The sequence below is a fragment of the Conger conger genome, chromosome 7 (assembly GCF_963514075.1).
Source record: "Conger conger chromosome 7, fConCon1.1, whole genome shotgun sequence".
Taxonomy (NCBI): Eukaryota; Metazoa; Chordata; class Actinopteri; order Anguilliformes; family Congridae; genus Conger; species Conger conger.
The window spans coordinates 41070775-41087325 of NC_083766.1; the positions used below are offsets into that span (position 1 = coordinate 41070775).

The window sequence follows — 16551 nt, forward strand, 5'->3', positions numbered from 1 at the left end:
GAAGTCATCGCCATCGAGGCTACTCACTTCCAGATCTGTTACAGCATTGCAAGAGATTGTCTTTTGTTCTCCCCTAGTGGTGAGAAGGATGTTCACCTTTTTTCCTTGCAGATTAAGGTCATTCATGAGCTTGTTCGTGCAGAAGGAAGCATTACTCCCCGGATCCAGGAATGCATAACAAGTCAGCACCTTTTTGCCTTTCTTCGATTTTACTTGCACAGGAACAATAGCAAGGATACTATCTGTGCCCCCAGCCCCAGTCTGGGAGCATCTTTCTTCCATGTCCACAAATCCGCTGATAATTGCTTGCTCCTCCATTGGAGCCTCTTCTTTTGTTGTGTCTTTAACTTTCTGCTTTATGTGTAGCAGTGTAGGGTGTGTTCCTGAACATATCTGACAGCTCAACTTTTCTCCACAGTCCTTACTCATATGTCCAGTTATCAGACAACTGAAGCAGAGTCCTTTGCTTTTAAGAAACTCCAACTTCTCCTTATACAGCATTTTCTGCAGTTTTTTGCAACGTTCCATTGTATGGTCTCCTTGACAATATATACAAGGTTTGCTGAACGCCTTCTCCACTTTATCCTGTGCTTTCTTGTTCACATTTGTACCAACAGCAGCACTTTTCTGGGTATTTAATTCTGTGGCTATAGTAGTGAAACCTTTCTTGCCACTTGACCTTTCTGACTTATTGTCTGGCAGGTGCTTTGTTTGCTTGGATTTTATCTTTCAGTTCACCAAACACAGGGTGCGATGCCATTTCAGCCTGCCTGTTGATGAACGTCACAATATCTTTGAATCTTGTCCTGCGATCTTCCCCTTTCTGAATGTCCAAGGCAATGCTCCTGAATCTCTCTCTCAACCTGTATGGAAGCTTTGTGATGATCGTGCGCATGTTGGCGCCGTTTTCCATCTCGTCCAGGTAGTCCAAATCTGCCATTGCGTTACTGCAACTTGTTAAGAAGAGAGCAAATGATCTAGTGCCTTGGTGTCGTCTGCTTTAATGCTAGGCCAGCCCAAAGCCTTGTCAAGGTATGCCATAGAGATCTTGTATTTATCACCAAAACGTTCTTTCAGCAGTCTCTTGGCTTCCCAGTAACCCTCATCTGGGTCCATGTGAAAGCAACTGCGCACCAAGTCTCTAGGTTGTCCACTGTGTTTTTCCATATAATAGAGCCGGTCTTTGCTATCGTCTGTCTTACTCTCTACTCCATGTTCAAATGCTTTCATGGAGAGACGATATTCCAATGGGTCTCCCTTGAAAACGGGAATGCTCTGTGGTGGCAGTGTAGAAAGCTTTTGTTGCTTCATTAGGCTTTCGGTAATGTCATTTTGACGTTGCATGGCCGTAACTAGATTGTCTATATTCCCAGAATCCTCCACTGCAATGTCAGGAACTTGTACCGCATGGCTACCTGCATCTCTTCCAATAGTGTGGCTATGCTGACTGTCACTACCACCATGGTTGACATCACTATTCACTGGGGTAGACACTGGCCCATTCAATTTATAGCCTTTGGTTCTGCTTGACACCTCTGAGCCTTCATATTTTTGCAAAACAGCCAATTCTGCGTTAGCAGCAGCGAGCCTGGCTTGTGCGTCTAATTCTTCTCTTTTCGCCTTGAGCTTAACTTCCTGCTCCTCTAAAGCCTGTTTGTTCTTCAATGTAGCTAACTTGGCTACCAATGCAGCTTTTTCCAATTCCACCCGTAACCGTATAGAAGTAGCTGATGATGCTACTGAACTACCAGAGCTAGCCTTCGATTTTCTAGACTTCTTAGATGTGACCGACACACTATCTCCAGGGCAGACCTCATCATTTGCCGTACTAGCCTCTTCTTGGCGTAGCCTAACATCATGTATCCATTTTTCCACATCTTGTATAAATCTTGTGCTAGAACTAGCTCTTGGCTCAAACCAATCTTTTTGATCATTGTTCTTGTCATCCTCACATTCCATCTGGCAGAATACTTCCTGAACATGCTTATTTATTTCACTGAATTCCCATAACAGTGTTTTCAATTTTGGTAAGCATTCTGTTCTTATAATTCCCACATTTGAATCATCCGCTTCCATTAAAGCATGCATTACGTTCTTTTTCCCAGTCAGTTGACCTAGTTTGGCTCTCCTTGAGCTTATTTGCCGTTGCAAATTTTCTTCTATTGCCTTAAGTGTTGGTTTAGCCACTTGTTTTTCTTTTACATTCTCATCCATGATTATTTGTTTTGATTGCTAGTCTTTCCAATTTTCAGACAGTTAGTCTTTTCCACTTAACAACAGTCACAAAGCACCACAGACAAGACTATAATTCACTTCCAAATCATCCAAGTCCACTGTTATCAGCTGTTCACAAGTCGTTAACACTTCCTTCAGTGGGCTATTTGAGAGTCGTTTCAGGTCACTTACATGAGTCGTTGAATGCTCCTTTTTCCACAAACCTCTCCAAAGGCTTCTTATCCACCGTCAAGCGGGTTTTCTTACTAATGTAGAGGTTAAAAATAGTCCACGGAAATTGCAATGTGGTTTACCCGCTCGCTGGTAGCTGGCTACATCCACAGGTGTGTCCACTTGTTAGCCTACACATTCGTTCCATTAATCCACTTCAGAGTCCGTTGTAAAAAATGAACATAACCCAGCATTTATTGAAGTTCCAAGGCAACAAAAAAGGTAATAATCCACTAAATTACAAGAACTAAGAATAGAATGTGACCGCGAATGCGGTAAGAAAACCGTTTGCTTCCACAGATTCTTTTAATCTAACCGCTCTCACTAGAAACCTAAGAACATGTGCCTCACGTAATAAGACACCTGGAAGTTGCCTAGTTCCCTTTCTTAAAGCTACAGTACTCAATTACTAACGCTAATGTATACAGGAAAATAATGCATTTACTAAATAATCTACAAACTATTGCATGAATTTACCAATTATTTCGCTTCAATCACCATTCATCCAATCCAACCAATCAAAACGAACTGTATATTCAATATGAACTGTAATCAATATAAATTATGTTTACAATTGTTCATAGCCGTGTTATGGCCTCTACACACCCACTCCAGGTTTTTGAAAAGGAAGTGCCAGAGTGCCATCCCACTCCCGAAACGGAATACCACATTCCTGGAGCAGGATGATGTCCGAGGAGATCTGAGATAAAATTGAAAAAACTGTTGTGCGTTTGTCTGGGTGTATGATACTACGGGTGTTGAGTGTTGTAATTGTGAATTTATATGTCATAGTAAGTTTATTGTTTGTGTGTGTCTGATGGACCGGTATTACTGCCATGTTCTGGCATATTTGATTTATTGTTGTGAATATTGTGCCTTGGTTATTGTGGCTCCTACTCACCCCCTGACGATGTGCACTGTGGCGCCCCTGCTCCTGCATGTTGTGCCATGTGGGTGGAAAACCCCGGAAGGGTCCATGCAATGCAGCCATGCAAGCGCTACGTATTACTCACACGTCACCCCCCTGCTTACTTCCCTCCACTGGCTGCCTGTCATGGCTCGCATCAAATTCAAAACATTGGTGCTAGCCTTCCAAGCAGTTAAAGGGTCTTCCCCAGCTTATCTGCAAAAAATCATCAGACCCTACACCCCTGCCAGACCGCTTCGTTCAGCCTCCACAGGCCGCTTGGCACCTCCCCCTCTCAGAACCTCCACCTCACGCTCACGACTACTGTCTGTTCTGGCTCCACGGTGGTGGAACGAACTCCCCGTTGAGGTCAGAACTATAGAATCTCTCCCCACCTTCAAGCGCAAGCTGAAGACACACCTCTTCAAGAAGCACCTCTCCCCATCCCTCCCTACCTCCCTGTGAACCTTAATTGTTGTCTCTGTGACTTGCTTTGTGTATCGGTATTTTTAGTTGGCTAGGTAAGCAGTGTTTGGATAGTTAACTTTGGTCACTTTTGCTCTGTTTGTTTGTTTGTTTGTTCAAAAAAAAAAAAATGGCCCTTGTCCTTATCTTGTTGTATAGGTAGCAGTTGAAATTGTACTTCCCTCTAGGGTCTTTCAGCGAACTTATCCCTGGTTATGGGTATGCACTTTGTTGTACGTCGCTCTGGATAAGAGCGTCTGCCAAATGCCAATAATGTAATGTAATGTAATGTATTGGAAGAGGTATGCAAAGGAGTATATTTTCCCAGAGATGTGATGGGGAGATCAGCACCCTGGACAGCGATCACCCTACCAGCCACACCAAATACCTCTACCTGCAGTCCCGGACCCCGGACAGCATGAGCGAACCACTCTGGAAAACTACTAAGACAGATGCAGCCCTTTTCCCTAACAAGCAGGGGAAGATATTTAAGGTGTGGTCGCGCCTACAAGCAGAGTCAATCGGCGCCTATCCAGAGAGAGAGAGAGAGAGGCAGAGAGAGGAGAGCCAGCCCTGCATCGAATAGACAACAGACCGTCTACTCCCTGCCTCACAGACCCTAGGAGCCGGTCCTGAAGGCGACCCCCAACTTCCAAGACGGCAACCCCAAAAACCTGGAAGCTGACGTGAGCCTCGTAACGCCCAACTTGAACTTACTCTGTACCTCTGTGCTTCCCCCAGCCCTGATGTGGCCCAAGAGGGAAGGAGGAAGGAGGCCCTGGAGCATACCCTGGTCTGGGAAGAACTTTTGTTGATTTTGCCTGAACGGCCCCTTTTCTTTCTCCCGTTTTACCCTATCCTTGCCCTGAGAGGGAGCACTATCACAAATACCCTGTGATGAAAAAAATAAAAAAAGAAAGAACAGAAAAAATAAAAAGATACATTGCTGACTCAGCTGTGCCCACCTGCTGCACCTCAGAACCCACCCCTAGGTGCCACATATAGTGCAGGATGCAGGCAGCTGATGCCACGCTGTGAAAGCTGGTCCGGGCAGAATAACAATACGGTTGAGCTCAAGAGAGTGGAAGCAACACCCCTGGGGAAGAGAGAAGAAGGAGACAACTCGCCGCACCTATGCTGGCCGAGATGCAAGGCGCAGAAGCAGAGGAGGGATCCCGAGGGATGATGATGGAAGCGGTCATCACCGAGCTGGCAAAGTCCCAGCGGGCCCTACAGGAAGCGGTGGACGAACTCTGTTGCCTATTCCCTCGCGAAGGATCGAGACGAACCCCCCCAAGACGTCTTGACGAAGATGACGGGCAACGATGATGTTGAGGCGTACCTACATGTGTTTGAGTACACGGCTCAATGCAAAGAATGGCCACAGGCGGACTGGCCGGCCTTACTAGCCCCCTTCTTGATGGGGGAGGCCCAACAGGCCTACCGGGATATAGCTATAGCTGACGCCACCAACTACGTCAAGTTCAGGAAAGTCATCCTGGCCCGGTACGGGTTCAGCTTACCCGCAAAAGTCCAGCGATACCACAAATTATCCTATGACGCCTCTCAGCCCGCCCGGTCCCAAATCGCCGTCCTGACCCGCCTGACCAAGAGCTGGCTGGCCGAGGGAGAGGGGTCACCCCAGTTGGAGAGGGTGGTGCTGGACCGATGCACCCGCACCCCACCGACAAAGGCCAAACAGTACGTAGCCCAGGTGGGACCTACCTCTGTAGAACTCCTAGCGGCCCTCCTCGAAAACCGTCAGGTCAAAATGCAAAAACATGACAACGGGCCCACAATCTGGGACGCACCCACCGTCCCACCCAGACCCAAATCGCCGGGGCAGACCTGAGGCGGGGGGACTATGGCCTGAGTGGAGATGCTACAACTGCAGAGAGGAGTGGCACCTAGCCAGGAACTGCCCCGGGAAGGACGTGTCCATGCCCACCACATGACCCGCTTTATCGTGTCTGTAACAGACGGGGAGGAAGTTCAACAGCTGTTCGTCCCACAACCATTTGTGTCCCGAGTCAGGGAGAAGACATGACAGGCAAGGCGGTCGCCAAATAGTTGTTCCTGCTCTTTAGCCGGGTCCGGATAGCGGAGGAAGTACTGATGGACCGAGGGACGTGCTTCATGTCAGGGGCCCTAAAGGAGATGTGCCGGCTGCTGCACGTGACCCAGCTGCGGACCTCCGTCTACCACCCCCAAACCGACGGGCTCATGGAGAGGTTCAATAAAATCCTCAAATCCATGCTCAGGAAGATGATCGATACCGGCAGTAAGGACTGGGACCAGTTCTTACCCTATCTCCTCTTTTCTGTCAGAGAGGTACCCCAGAGCATGACGGGCTTCACGCCTTTCGATTACAGGACCTAGCAAAGGAGGCCTAGGAGCAGCAACCATCCCAGAACTGTAGCCTGATCGAGCATGTGAAGCAAATGGACCAGCAGATGGCCCAGATCTGGCCCATGATGAGGGCCCACATGGAACAGGTGCAACAGGAACAAGCCAGGTTGTATAACCGTGGAGCGCAGGTGAGAGAGTCCCAGGAGACAAAGTGATGATCCTAGCCCCCACCAGCGAGTGCAAATTTCTGGCCCGATGGCACGGGCTATATGAGGTTGTGGAGCTAGCTGGTCCCAAATGGAGCATGGGTGAAAGGTGAGGCTATTCTGAAAATGCCCCGGTGTCTCCCCAGCATGATAGAGCTGGGGATGTGACATACCCCCCACCTACTGCAGAGGGATCGGGTTTGAGTTGGACCAGCCACTTCCTGGCCCCCAGCCAGACTCCATCCTCATCCAGGACCCTCCTGTCCAGTGCTGTTCATTGGCACCTTATTTTAAGCACCTGACACACTCACAGCTTCTGAAACAAAGAGGTATCACGAAAGCATATGCAGACCAATGTATTATATTGCCATCATCCAGAGCAACTGGTCAACCCCAGGCACTTTGTCAGCTATGTCCGGTACTCTCTCCTGAAGCTGTGGCGCCTACTTCTGAACACCTGACACACTCACAACCCCTGATGCAAAGGGAAGAAAAAACAGATAACTGATCACCCAGTTCTTTGTGGGATTGAGTTCAGAGTCTTAATTCATATTTTAAAATGGCACCATGCCAGGCCAAGATATAAGATATACAGTATGTCAGACCATTCATTTATATTGGAAGTGGGAGCCCACTTACACCAACTGAGCAGTGTGGAAGCTGCCCCATTTCATTAAAACTTTTATGGTAATTTTTGTATAATTCTTGTGGGCTTGTGTTCAGAGTGGCCTGTAGTGTTATACATACAAATATTGTTTCAAAAACACATTCCTTGGCCAAGATATGATGTGTCCAATAGGTACAGTACTGTGCAGAAGTCTTAGGCACCTGTATAACATTCTGTACAGATAAGATTATTTCAAAAATAATTCAATGAAAGGTCCTGAATAAACATACTATACATTTTACATTACATTTTAGTCATTTGGCAGAATAGTTAAAAACTGAATCAAATGAAAAAAAAAAAAATTGGTGGCCACCCTTCGGCGTTAAAACTGCATCACTTCTCTGAGAGCCAATGCTGTCCTACAGTTCTATAAGACAATCAGCAGGGAGGTTGTTCCAAGCATGTTGGAGTTTTTCTGCAGACTTTGGTTGGCTCCTTGCTTCTGATCTCAGACAGCCTTGATCAAATTTTTATGTAGAAAGTAGTCTTGCTTACAGTAATATGTTACTTTTTAAAATTAAATACAAAAAAAAAATGTAAAATTTTATATTTTGGAAAATGAATGTTTGGAAATCTCAAATGTGTTTTATACTGACACACACAAAAAATAAACATATATAATAAAGTTTAGTGTGCCTAAGACTTCTGCACAGTACTGTACATGTCAGACCCAAGTCAGCCCATTCATTTATATCGGAAGTGGGCTTCTCCTTCAGTACTTGCTAAGTACAGTCTTCTATTTAAAAAAAAGTGAGAGATAACATCATAATGGTTGGCAAAAGCCAAACAAAAAAGGAAATTCAACCCAAAAACTTTATTTTAAAGAAGAGATAATGATTGACAAAAGCCAAAAAAGACAGGAAATTCAAAGAAGCACCGATAACATTATCTTAACCTATGCACTGACAAGTCTCCAACACACAATGCATTAATACCTGCTACGGGTACTGTAAATATGGTGGTCTACTTCAAACATATACCACTGGGCAGGCTGCTATCAATCAAATATTCTCTTTGAATCAACAACCAAATAGATTATTTTCAGATAGATTGTGAATTTCCTGTCTTTTTCGGCTTTTGTCAACCATTATTTCTTCTTTAAAACATAGTTTTTGGCTTGAATTTCCAGTTTGTTTACCGGAAGGTAATGTAATCATATCTATGTAAACGGTGATTGCCCTGACCAATGATATATTGTGTTTTCAGGAAGTAAACCATTTAAAAATCAGCATTTTACAATATTCCACTTGTGTTCTGAATAAACTCTAAACTCTTTTGCAATAGTAACTTGAACTATTAATGACTAATATAATTTGTATTTGACCATTTAAAAAGAAAAGAGAACCGTAAGTAGTTTAAGACTGTTACCTATCAAATACATAATGGCCCTTACACGTGAACGTCACAGCAGCAAAAGTCAAAAATGACTTTTAATATTCATTCATTCATTCATTCATTAATTATCCTAACCCGCTTATCTTGTACCGGGTCGCAGGGGGCTGGAGCCTATCCCAGCATACATTGGGCGAAAGGCAGGAATACACTCTGGACAGGTCGCCAGTCCATCGTCCACCATTCACTCACACACTCACACCTATGGGCTATTTAGACTCTCCAATCAGCCTAACCTGCATGTCTTTGGACTGTGGGAGGAAACCGGAGTACCCGGAGGAAACCCACGCAGACACGGGGAGAACATGCGAACTCCACACAGAGGCCCCGGCCGACGGGGATTCGAACCCAGGACCTCCTTGCTGTGAGGCGGCAGTGCTATATAATAGGGCTGTATAACTATAACCACATGAACTGTCCGCATTCTATTCTGAACCAACAGAAAAAATATAACACTTGTTAACTGTGCTTGTCCAAGCAATGGTCCTGTCCCGCCTGGACTATTGCAATTCTCTGCTGGCTGGCCTTCCAGCATCTGTCATCAGACTTCTACAACTGATCCAGAATGCTGCTGCCTGTCTGGTATTCAATGTTCCCAGACATTCACATGTAACCCCCCTGCTCAGCAACCTCCACTGGCTGCCTGTTATGGTTCGCATCAAATTTAAAACTTTGGTGCTTGCATACCAGGCAGTTAAGGGATCAGCCCCTGTATATATTCAATCACTTATCAAGACCTATACACCTGCAAGACCCCTCCGTCCTGCCACTTCGTGCCATCTGGCGCCTCCCCCTCACCACACCTGCACTTCTCGCTCAAGGCTGCTGTCTGTCCTGGTCCCACGGTGGTGGAATGACCTCCTGGTGGATGTCAGAATGGCAGAGTCTCTGACCTCTTTCAAGTGCAGACTGAAGACTTCAGGCTACACCTTTCCCTCCCTAACTCACCACCATGATTAGCCTTATATATGACATGACATACAGACTGTAATGGCACTTATATAGTTGTATAGATATTGTTGTTTTTTGTATTAGCTATTGTATTGTTGTACTCAGGGTATTCTAGCTGCTAACTGTGGTATGCTAGTTTGGAAGTTGATGTATTATATTATACATTTATATTACTGGCATTTGGCAGACGCACTTATCCAGAGCGACGTACAGTTGATTAGACTAAGCAGGAGACAATCCTCCCCTGGAGCAATGCAGGGTTAAGGGCCTTGCTCAAGGGCTCAACGGCTGTGTGGATCTTATTGTGGCTACACTGGGATTAGAACCACCGACCTTGCGTGTCCCAGTCATTTACCTTAACCACTACGCTACAGGCCGCCCCACTGTATTCTTCAAGAGTTCCGATTGTATGGTCACACTAGGTCTCGGAACTGAACTGTCCTCTCAGGTCTTCTTCGCACTTGTACTTGTGTTTGATCTGCACTTTGTTGTACGTCGCTCTGGATAAGAGCGTCTGCTAAATGCCTTGTAATGTATTGTAATGTGGCTATACTAAGTTGTTATGGGGTGTGATTTGCGGTGAAATGGAAAGTTTTTTTTGGTATGTTTTGGAGAAGCAAGTTGTTTACAGCACACAGGAATACATTTGTAATTAAGATTTCAAATATAAATATTGGCTAAAATAGCGACCTAGAGCTAGCTATGTTAGATTAGTGTTAGCTAGCTAGCTCAGTAAGCTACAGCAAATTGCATTGACGGTTAACAGCTGACTTACTAAAACAGCTAAAGTTAGCTAGATTATTCAGCTCGCTCAGTATTAAAACACTAAATGACATGCCAAATGTTTAAAAAATGTAACATTAGGTTAGCATTAAAAAAAATAGTGTGTGCATCGGGGTACTTTATCCATGCTCGTACTTCCAGACTTTAGTTTGGACTTGCACTCCAAGACAGATGCATGCTCGCTATGTGCAGTCAGAGCACGGAAGTATGCGGTTTGAGACACAGCTTTTGAGCGACGTTCTATTGCACTTTTCCGAGTAGGTCAGAAAAACTTGACTTCCAAGTTGTGTGGAATGCAGCTTAAGCTCTTTGGGTGTACTACGATGCGAGATTATGGGCTGGTGAGCTAACCTAAGTGCTCACCCTGGGTTTTCTGAGCCCTATTTCATACACGTCCGTCACTAACTCGGCTCGATTAGATTGTTGATGTTTTGGGATAAAGTCAGGACATTTTATAAAGGATTTCACAATTTAGATGGACTTGTTGCTGGGACAATAGTGTCTTAAGCATAAACCTGCAAAACACTAGGTTTAAAGTTAAGTAATGAGGATAGGATGCTCATCGCCTATGTAAACCAGAAAAACACACTCAAGACAGCAGAAATTAGCTCAGCTGTTGTAAGCAAGCTTCTTGGTGACGAACAAGCCATCTTTGTAATCAGAGCATCGAGAAAGGGAAGTGTTTTTTCAGAATGACAAGACCTTTTAAAGTTATCTTTATGAGTGCCTCTGATTTAGACGTGAGGGAATCATTGAACTCCAGCGATTAATAGAATTTCTCCTTGCAAAGTGGAGCGAACCTGCAGATACTGTACTCTTGGACAGGAAAATATTTAAGTGCTTTTGGCTATGCTGAAAATAAAATAAATTTTATTTACATTTACATTTTACATTTTAGTCATTTGGCAGACGCTTTTAATCCAAAGCGACTTACAAGTGCATAGGTTCTTCCACAAGTCAAAGCATCACATCCATAACTAGGAAAATACACATGAAATGCTGTTCTAAACATATAGTCATCATAAGTGCATTTATTATTATTTTCTTTGGGTTAGACAAGAAGGATAGGGATATCAGAAAGGGGGGGCGGGGGAAATCAGGAGGGAGGGCTAAGGTTGAGTTTTAAAAGGTGTGTTTTTAGTCTGCTTTGAAATAGGGGGAGGGATTCTGCTGTCCTGACAGTGGTAGGCAAGTCATTCCATCACTGAGGAACCAGAACGGAAAACAGGCGTGAACGTGCAGCTCGACCGCCAGGTGCACGTAGAGAGACATAAATGCAGCCAGCAAGCTGGCGTTGTGACAAATCCTTAACTGCTTGCTTGTTAACTGTATAACCTTAATTTGTTTTGATTTTCAACTACAGTAGTCACAAGTACTTAATGTAATCTTCATGACTTTCAGATAGAAGCTTAGGCGAGGAATATCAAGTTTCTAGCCTATGTTTTTGAAAGTCAAAATGCAGGAGGAATCAACTTTGAATAAGTTAATCAATAAAGACCCAACAGGGAGGAGAAATTACATCACTTCCACTGAGTTCAGTTCCAGAAGAACATTTCCTGAATTAATTTCCCAATTGGGATTTAAACAACCTGCGATTATAAGGAGCCTGTCTTTAGTACAATTACAATCTATATCAAGTTTTACGATAACAAACTACAATTCCATGCACTTGCACTAACCTTATTGTTTCTTAGGAGACCTACATTATATTTTAGGCCTTGCAATACAAACTATAAAATAAAAAATAAAAACGTAGCAATATTATTTTTTACAATATTAGCCTAATAACTAGGGATGACCCAAGTACTAATTTTAGACTTTTTTTATGATCACGAGTGTTGTATGATTAATTGGATCATTATCCGTGATCAGAGAATTGGCCCGCTTTATTTATTTTTTACATTGGCTGCTGTAGCTGTACATCAGTGATGAATGCGTAAAGTTAACACTGTTTTGTGATAAGCCAGTTCCTCCCTGGTTCTTCTGCTGCCTACTGACATTGAGGAATATGAATAACAGGCAGTGTTTTCCATGTCATGTTGGAATATAAAATAATTTGTAAAAAACTGAACAAAATTGTTTTATTTACAGTTGCGTTCAAATAAATAGCAGTGCGTTAAAAAAAGTGAATAAATAGCTTTTAATAGCTTTTAGTTCCATATTTCAAATGTAGTGGAAACATTACACATTCAATACCAAATCAAAGCATTAACAAATTTTCTCAAGTCTGCATTATTCTACAGGAAGCAAAGAAAAGGAATATTAATCTGCTCAAAAAAATGTCAGTGTCAACATTTTTCTCTTCAAACTCAAACACTTACTGTATAACTGAAGACATTTTTCAAGATTTAACAAATATTTAGTTGCATAACCATTGTTTTTGATGAAACGCAGATGCAGATGCGCAGAAGTTGAGTCAACCATACGGCAACATAATCTCTTCAAGTATTTTGATGTATTCAAACTGATCCATGATCCCTGGTATACAAACCCAACACCGTAGTATGAAAAGCTTCCCCATACCATGATTTTTGTGCCACCATGCTTCACTGTCTTCAGTGGCTTGAATTCAGTACCGCGACTGGACCCGAAGATAACAATTTTACTCTCATCAGTCCACAGAATGTTAAGCCATTTCTCTTTGGGCTAATCAAGGTGTTCCTTGGAAAATTTTAACCAATTCTGCACATGCCGTTTTTTCAACAATGGTGCTTCACGGGGGCTTATTGCTGATAGCTTATAGCTTTGATCAAATGTCTTCTGAGGGTAACAGCACTTACAGGTAATTGTAGATCATCTTTGATCTTTCTGGAGCTGAATCTTTGCCATTCTGACTATTCTCCAATCCGTTTCAACAGTAGTTGCCCGTCTTCTTCTGTGTGTTTCTGGTTTTTGTGGTCATTTTAAAGCATTTGAGATCATTTTAGCTGAGCATCCTATAATTTACTGCATTTAATTCTAATTTCAGCCTATCCAATCAACTTTTTTATCAAATGACTTTGTTCCTCCGAATAATGTTTGGAATGGCCCATTTTACTTAGCAATTCAGAAGGAAATATATTTTATAACAAACCTTCCGACAGGTCCTCCCATGTCTGCAGAGGACTTCCGAAGCTCTGTTAGAGAGACCATCGAGTGACAAGATGTTTCAGGTTCAGATAGAATCACAAATTGGAAAGGACAGAAATTTCAGGACAAACATTTTGGGGGGGCAGCACACCCTGCTCCCACTCTAGTCTACACCTATAATTTCAGTACATTATTAGAAACTATAATTAGCACTTTTACTGATATATTTGGCCTTCTTTTTTTAGGTATGGAATTGGATTTAGATTTTTGAGTTGATGCAAAAACCATGATGCAAAAGGGTTGAGAAATAAATGTTGTAAACCCCTTATCGTGTGATTAATCATTATTTGAAGAAACAGCTTTAAAATACTGCGTTATCTGTGGTCAGAAAATCCCAGGAGATCACCAGTTTCTGAGATATTCAAACCACCCTATTTGCCACCAACAATCATTCCACGGTCAAAGTCACTTAGATCACATTTTTCCCCATTCTGATGGTTGATGTGAACATTAACTGAATCTCCTGACCCTTCACAAACATTATAACTTTAATTAAGATTGTGAACCAGAACATATATTCTACTAAAATGCTTAAACGGCTTGCCAACGTCACTTATTTAATGTGTGGATGAGGCTCTGAAAAGGTATATTCAAGCCAAGAACTGGCCTATAACTGACCTGTAACACTGGCTAAAACTCAGTAGAATCGGACATTTAATTTTTAAAGGAAATTTTGAAGGGGTTCAATTTCAATAATCGAAGGAACATGATTTTTATTTTCTTCCAAATAGAACCTTTTCAGACAAGGTTTAAATGTAGGGACTAAGAGACAAGTGTACAGAACGATGAGGACAACATATTTAATAGTTTTCAAATAAGTAATACGTGACACTGACCAGCTCCAACTGGAATCTGACAATATGGTGGGTGAAAAAACATTACAACAACTTGAGGTGCAACTGTGCACCATGCCACTGGGAGACCCATATGTTTAACAATTTATATCACAGTGGTAATCACAGTAATTCTGATAACTTCAATTTGGGCCATCTGATGTGTAACTCAATCTCTTTTTCCTCCATCAACAAGCCATCGCTTCTTTCCTTTTTGGTTATTTGGAAGGACAGAATGGACAGGAGTTGTTCTTGGTGGACTGCAGCCAAACGCTGATGCACTGAAACAGCAACAAAAGGTAAGCAGAGGCAGAAAGTAATGAAATCAGTATCACAAACTACAGTATCAGTAATACTCAAACATGAATGGAACATAATGCAATACATTTTATATTCATTGTTCAGTGTTTCAGGGTTCGGTGTTCAGTTTTTCAAACTTCAGGGTCACATCAGGGCCATTTCTGACCATTTTGGTGCCCTTGGCCATACACCCAATTAATAAAGGCAAATTTACATCCAGGAAATACAGACTCCTTCACGTTTTTGCCCATCAATCTACACTCCCAATACCCCATACTGACAAAAAACATTTAGCAAATTATTATTATTTTTTTTAATAAAAAAATAAAAAACACAATTTACATAAGTATTCAGACCCTTTGCTGTGGCACTTGCCACATAGAGAGGAACACAGATCTGGAGACATAATTTGTATTTGGGGGAAAAAACGATTACGTTTTTTTTGAAGTATTAGTTGTCAAGCCTTGTTATCGCAATTTAAGTTGACATTTTTGCCGATAATTACAAAGTGAAAACATTATTTTTAGAAATTTTTGCAAATGTATTAGTGTGAATTGTGGGACCCTACATACACAGGTGTCTGCCTTTCTAAATGTCCAATCAATTAAGTTTGCCACAGGTAGACTCCAATCCAAATATGTGTTCTAGAAACACATCAAGTATAGTTAAAGCAAACAGGATACACCTGACCAAAATTTGGAGAGCCACAGCAAAGAGTCCGAATACTTGTGTAAATGTGAGATTCAGTTTAGTATTTTTAATAAATTGGCACAAATTTCTAAAAACGTTTTCACTTTGTCATTATAGGTTATTAATTGTAGATTGATGGGCAAAATCGGCTACTTAAATTGCGATAACAAGGCTTCACAACTAATATTTTCCCAGTTAAAAGAGCCCCCTGCCCCCTACTCTCGGAACCTCACAAGTATTTTTTTCCTGGCCAGCAGCATTCTTGCTGCAGACGCAAAACGTCAAATGAAACAGGAAACAGCACACTGCGAATCCCCCTTAAATATCAAGTCCCCTGTGTTGTGACGCAATAATCACAAAAAAATTAACCACAGAACTGTTCTGATACAGTTCTATCAGAAAGCCACAACATCTTTGGTTCTGTGATAATACCAAAGCCTCTGTTATCAGCCCTTATAACTTATAATGATATGATATATTCGCCATCAGTAGCAACAAGCAAATTAGCCATAGGTAGACAAATTTACAAATATCCATAGTAGCGAGCGTTGTGAACATAGTTGCACACATGTTGTGCCTCAGGTGGATATTTGTCAATTCAGCAAGCTAACTAATAGCTAATATGCTTGTTTCTACCGATGATGAACTGGTATCGTTTTATAACTAGATATATCATATTCGCTTGGATAATAAGCAATAGTTTCAATGATCGCTTGTCTAGAGTGCAATTTGGTTTTACACGTTCCTTGCATCTCTTTAGGTGTTCAATCATGTGTGTTTAGCTAAACCTTGATTTGTCTCAAACGGTACATCACAGTTGCGTCGTTTGTGGTAGACTATCATATCTCCGTTATATAGCCAGCTAGTTACATAGCCAAATAAGTTGCCAGCTCATAATATATTTGGTCAGCTGAAGTGAAAACTTCAAAAAGACAAAAAAATATGAATAGTGTTGTGTAGCACATTAAAGTCAACATTTCATAAAGTTACCTGTTAGGCAAACATTTGTTTGCTTTTAATTGCTTTTGCCCATCAAAGAAAGAGGGTTTGTTTGTTTTGACTAGTTATCCTCCAAAACAATTGCGGAAAAGAAACAGGGACTGAGAATCCCATGTGACTTCTGTGACACCCAGCCATACAAATAGTTACGCTTCTGGGAGAAATAAAAAAATGTATTGGTACCTCCCACACAACATTCCCATTCTATCAAAGCAATAGTGAAGCTCATTGCAAAGTTACATCTCACATTCATTCAAACAAAAATAACCATTGACCCCCATTCATTCACTCTGTTTAACCCAGTTTTAGTGCTTATTAGATAATAATAACCTGATATTAATGTTAGTGGTATTTCTCCATACAATATCATGTCTGGTTCAACTCTTTCTGCGTGATGAAAAGCTATCAACTCAATTACTTGCTTTAAAAAATGTA

General features: G+C 42.1%; 1 protein-coding gene across 3 annotated transcripts in view; it reads right to left on the reverse strand.

Moving 5' to 3' along the window:
- Positions 1–12291: 12291 nt before the first annotated feature.
- rnf214 (ring finger protein 214) overlaps positions 12292–16551 on the reverse strand; it is a 38146-nt gene continuing 33886 nt past the window's right edge. For all 3 annotated transcript variants that reach the window (XM_061249916.1, XM_061249915.1, XM_061249914.1), the window contains one exon: positions 12292–14408. In XM_061249916.1, coding sequence (XP_061105900.1) covers positions 14346–14408 — 63 coding nt within the window. In that variant the 3' untranslated portion in view covers positions 12292–14345. The remainder of the gene's footprint in view (positions 14409–16551) is intronic.